This window comes from Phaseolus vulgaris, chromosome 10 (genome assembly GCF_051622355.1).
Source record: "Phaseolus vulgaris cultivar YP4 chromosome 10, ASM5162235v1, whole genome shotgun sequence".
Taxonomy (NCBI): domain Eukaryota; kingdom Viridiplantae; phylum Streptophyta; class Magnoliopsida; order Fabales; family Fabaceae; genus Phaseolus; species Phaseolus vulgaris.
In genome coordinates this window covers 5,197,576-5,203,525 of record NC_143507.1, presented here as the reverse complement: position 1 = coordinate 5,203,525, position 5,950 = coordinate 5,197,576, and the positions used below count along the sequence as shown (strand labels likewise).

General features: G+C 28.8%; 1 protein-coding gene across 1 annotated transcript; it reads right to left on the bottom strand.

Annotated features, from left to right (window-relative positions):
• Positions 1 to 2,091: 2,091 nt before the first annotated feature.
• LOC137819137 (uncharacterized) lies at positions 2,092 to 3,644 on the bottom strand. The gene is made up of 3 exons (XM_068622900.1): positions 2,787 to 3,644; positions 2,498 to 2,641; positions 2,092 to 2,331 (listed from the first exon to the last, which is right to left on the bottom strand). The coding sequence occupies exons 1-3, from the start codon at positions 3,642 to 3,644 to the stop codon at positions 2,092 to 2,094; spliced, it is 1,242 nt and encodes a 413-aa protein (XP_068479001.1).
• Between the last annotated feature and the right edge of the window lie 2,306 nt (positions 3,645 to 5,950).

Genomic DNA, 5,950 nt, shown 5'->3' with positions numbered 1-5,950 from the left:
TCCAAAAAGTGGTTGGCATTTATTTTTCCAATTAGTAGAGAAGTGATAAAGAAGCCGATAAAAAAAAGGAGAAGTGATAAAGAAGAATGGAAAAAAATAGAATAGAAAAAATATAAAAAATGGTTTGATAGAAAATTAATTTAAAAAGTTGAAATAAAATTGGAGGTAATAAATTTGAAATGGTTTTTAGGAAAAAATTGAAAATTATGTGTGGTTAAAATATAATTTTGTCTTGTAGGAAAACAATTTGAAAATTCACATGTCACATCTGTGTTAAGAATTTGAGCACTCTTTTAATTGTTAATTATTTGTTGGACATCACTTTTATTTTGTATTTGTATTGTGTTAAATTTTTTATTGACAACTCTAATTGGATATTGATAGTTTATTTTTGTAATTTGTTTTTAGTTTTGATATTGTAATATTTTTTTATACATTGTGAAATAGTTTATTAAAGAGTAGTTATGTGAGATTAACATTCTTTTAGGGTTGACACGTGTGTAAGTTAGACCGTAACCATTTAAACTTTCTTTTATGTTGATTCATTGGATAAGTCATCTGCAGTAGATTATTGCTTCAGTTGAATTGATTAGGTCTTGATTTGTGGAAAAGCTGGATGTGATGGTTGCAATTATAAGCAACACAATTTTCTCTATACATCTTGTTAACTTGACATACAATTTAGTCATCATAGAAAATGCAAATTGAGATTTCCAAGTTAACAATTGAGAAACATTTTCATCAATTATTGTGTGAACAACATCATACCTAATTTGACCATGTGTGGTTATTTGAGGTTGACAGTAGTACAACTTTGTTAATATCATATGATCTAGAAGTCCCAAAGTGTCACAAAATTTCTCTTTTAAATGAAAGAAGGTACAATTGAGGGATGCAAAACAATTTACGTAATGGACATTCAAAGTGGAAGCCTTCATCATTTTCTATTATGTGACCATTTGCAATGGCAACAATAAGATCTAAATTGAAAAAATTCTCAATATATGTTATGCAAAGTTTCTCCATTTGAAGATGAAAGCAAAATTTTTGGAAAAGAGGAAATTTGTTTATATGGTGTGAAGGCTTTGTGTTAACTAAATGGTTTTAAAGTGATGTGGTGGTGGATGCCTGAATTTATAGTTGGAGAATAATTCAAATATAGATTAAGATGATTGTTTTAAACGTGTGAAATGAAATGTGTGTATTACAAGTAATACAAAATAGTTGAAAAATTTATTACGAGTGTTATTGTGCGCACATTAAATGAGAAAATGGAGTACATTTGTGTTGGTGAGATTCCTAACACGTTGAATCTATTTTTGAGGCATGGTCGTGACAAAAAGTAATTACAGAGGATTGATGCGAAAATGCACATTATTATGTTGTGCGGCTTGAGAATTTTTTTATCGATGACTGATTTGACAATGAACATTATTGTGTGTGGTCATGAAAAGCCATTATGGAGACTAATATGATTGTGCATAGTGTTGACCAATGTGCCCTAACAAAGAATATATTATGGAGACATGTGCGCTCTCGGGCTTCACATAAAGGCTCATCTGGTCCTTGCATGAATATCATATCTAGATTTAATAAAGCATGAGAGTGGACAAAACTTGTTTAGAAACTTTTCTTCAACATACAAAAATTCTTTATCTTTCGTATTATAATCGCTTATTCATTTTTAACTTTATATTTGTTCTTTTTTTCATCATCTTCATTTTGGAGCGATTTGTAGTTCACATTGCAAAATTCTTTTCTTATTCTTGAACTTAGATTGGCGTTAGGTTCACAACATCTTATTTTCAATTATAAGCTCAATTGGTATATTATATTTTTAGTATCTTGTTAACATAACAAATATTGTGATAGATGAATATATATATATATATATATATATATATATATATATATATATATATATATCCACAAGATACTTGTGTACCAAAACTAACACAATCATAAACCAAACAATGGATTAAAAGTAAAACAACATTAATACACAGTGATAATTTAGAACCACTATTTACGAATTACATGTAAACTACAAATTAAATAAGTTATTAAAGAAAGATAAATAAATAGTTCACATCAAATTGTCAAATTTTTGTTTGGTATTTGATCTGCCAAATAAATATAGAAATGCCCCATAGCCCCAGTACGAAACTTGTTTTCGTATATGGATTCTAATGTTAGAATTTCGCCGTCTTTAATCTTGATAGAACCAGGTTTTGGATAGCAAACTGACATTCCAACTAGGTAACCATTTTCATTTCCTGCTTCTTTTCCAGTTCCATATTTTGGATTTGAAGTGCATAAAACCCTTCGATCCTAAGTTAAGCAAAAACATAAATTTAGAGAGGATGCATTAAAATAGTTAATTTACTTATCAACAAATCTTATTATTAACAAATTTATGAAGAACAAAAAATTTAGCATAAGGTTATCTACCTGATATATATTAGATAGGAATACAAAAAATAAATTCAAATATTACCTGTCCATATAAAGTAGTATTGACAACACCGGTGTGCATATGAGCAGTGCCATATATAAGATAGCCACCTTTTGTCATTGGGATGTTTGCTTTCTTAACGTGAGGGGAATCACTATTATGATTTCTTGGAATAGTATATTCTGCCTATAAGAAATTGAGAAATTTATGTTACTCACTTATCCACGAAAAAATGTAATTAATAGCCTAATAATTTTGTTTAAAATATAAGTGAGTCTCAAAAGTTTTCTTATATTTTTAAAGTATAGTATATATTGAATAAATCATCTACCTGACAATCATGAATTAGTGTAGAACCATTTGATCTTACACGATCAGTTGAATCAAGTATATAGAACCTAAGAGGCATTTGGTGTTCATCCCAATCAACCCACCTTATTTTGTATCTTAGGGAAAGCTTTCTTGTTGGGCCATGGAAATCATTTCTTAATTTGCACTGTAAGTTGTCTTGACAACAAAATAGTCCTCCTTTATAATTTCTTGGCAATAATTGACCATTAATGCCCATTGTAACATTGTAAAAGTTCTTTGGGAGATTTAAAAGCTTACACCTACACTCTGAACAACCTTTTCTATCATGTGCACCACGGGTATCAATAACCATGATGCTAAATAACCATTTTTCTTTAAACCCATCCTTTAATTTTGTAGGATTACCTAATTCAACTGCAAAAGGATTTGGAAGATTTGAGGATGTTCCTCGTGATTCTCCTCCCAAGCCCCAATAATGTGGAAGCAAAAAACCTTGGCACATACCATCATTCCTTTCGAATTCGATACCATTGCGAAGGTCGTGAGATTGTTTAATGTAGTGTGACATGGTGATATTCTCAATATATTTTACAGCAAACCAATGATGAAGGTAAGCTTCATACAAAGGTACAGATTTACCATCTTCATCAACTACTTCAACATCAAAACTTTTGACCCCAATGTGACCCTTTGGAAAGTCAATATCTAATAATGTTTTCACTGCAATTTTTCCTGGTCCCACTTCAAACTCTTCGGACAAAAAAGTAGCTGATTTGATATAGCTTTCATTGGACTCTACAACAATTGAGTGTGTTGTGCTAGGAAGCAACATCATCATTGATAATAAAGTTATTGCTACTTTAGAGAGAGTCTTCATGTTAACCTACCCATAAAACGTTAACATTAGCCATGAAAATATGTATCCAATGTTATTCATGTGGTAAAAACACGTGAATCAAATAAGATTTAAATGAAAGGGTGAAATAATAGAACATTGATAACAAAAGTTGCAAACCATATAAGAAGAAGATAATTGGCTAATCATGATGATGCTTCGGTCTTAGCTGAAGATGTATGATCGTTTAGATTCGTGTAAATTTATGTGTATATGCAATTAATTGCTAGTTTTATATATGATAGATGACTTGATAGTGATATATCTGGCATAACTAAATTTTAAATCGATGTTGATTGTCTCCTTTTATTTGAATGTATAAGGTGTTTTCATTTTACTTTAAGCCCAAATTAACATGTGTAGATGTAGTTTTACACATGTACAAACCTATTAGAAAACTCTTATGACTATTTATAGGTATTAAACCAGTTCAATTAACAATCTGTTTAAGCAAATTTGGTATGGTTTAACTTTTAGTGGAATTTCTTTTTTTAATAAGCAATATTTATACATTGTGTAATGATTGTAAGTTTTAACTGTTTAACAGAAGAAAATGAAAAATATAATTATATAAATGTAATAAAAAAATATTTAAATAAATATTTAATTTAGATTCATGTAAAATATAGTAAATTTGGAAGAAAAGTAAAAGAAACAATTTAATACTCTAATTTGATTTAAGAAATAAAATAGCAATAACATTAATAAATTAGATTAATTAATAACTACAGAAGGAGAGAACACCTAACATATTTTATGGAAACGAAAATTTTATACATGCTGATATTATTACATATAAGGGATACGAAAATTTTATACGTGTTGATATTATTACATATAACATTCAGGAGGGATGATATTTTTTTTCATTGTTCATAGTATTTTAATATTTTAGTGGTGAATAAAATTATATTTTTATATAATTTAAATTTATTTTAAAACTAACCGTGAAAGTCATTAGAGTTCAAATTTCAGATTAAATAAAACAAAACTTGAAGGCTATGCTCCAAAGATTAGATTGTTAAGGTTTTTCATATATAATGAAACACCAAGAAATCAAATTAAGTTAATTTCAGTAAAGCATGTGGTTGAATATAATATGAAACTCTTCTATATGACTAATGACTAAGTAAATGTTCTACTTACAAGAATTTATTTTTGTAATATTTAAAGTAGGAGTGATACAGGGTGAGACGAGTATAAGTTTTACTCTTGAAGTAAAATTTTATCTGTATCCTTATTCTCATATCTAGTGGGTATGTAATTTTTGTCTCATTTTCACCCTATTGAATAATAGGTATGTCTATACTTACGTCTATATTCTTCTAAATATTAATTAAATAATTTAAAAAAAATTAAAAATCATAAATATTAAGAAAGAAATCACATCAAAGTATTAAATAACAATGAACATTATTGTGTGTGGTCATGAAAAGCCATTATGGATACTAATATGATTGTGCATAGTGTTGATCAATGAGCCCTAACAAAGAATATAATATTATGGAGACATGTGCGCTCTCGGGCTTCACATAAAGGCTCATCTGGTCCTTGCATGAATATCATATTTAGATTTAATCAAGCGAGAGAGTGGACAAAACTTGTTTAGAAACTTTTCTTCAACATCATTCCAGCTATTCAAATTGTGGTTTGGATAGGATTTAAGTCACTCTTAACTTTGTCACCCAATAAGAAAGAGAATAATCTTATATACATTGATTCTAGATCCCTTTCTTCAAATCTCATGGTACCTATCAATTCATAGAAAGTGGATAAATGAGTATAAGGATCCTCATGATCCAATCCTATGAATTGATGGCTATTGATTAAGTTAAAAAATGTTGGCTTCATTTTCCGCGATCTTGTTGTAGCGGGCATGAATATGTTTGAAAATATATTGGTCTTGGTTGAATACCATAGTCTCCCAAAGCTCTTCTTTGAGGATTAACAATCCGTCCACCTTCATTATTTATGTTTTCATCCATTCCTTCACTTTGTTTTTGTATGAGATTGAGAGTTGGGTGAGGTAGGATCTAATCTTTTTTTTTAAATCTCCTCGGTTTTGTCTGAGCTTTCTTCTTTCAAATCTCAAATTTTCAATGTCCTGCTTAAAACAAAGGTCTTCTGAAGAGGAGTTAGCATGAAAGGGCAATCAAAGAAATTTATTTTTCGAGTTAGATGAGATGTTAACTATTCATAGAATTTACAATATGTACTTCTTTAGTTATTATAATATGTTAGTTAATTAGATACTAATTTAAAGACATTTATTAATAATAGAAATAATT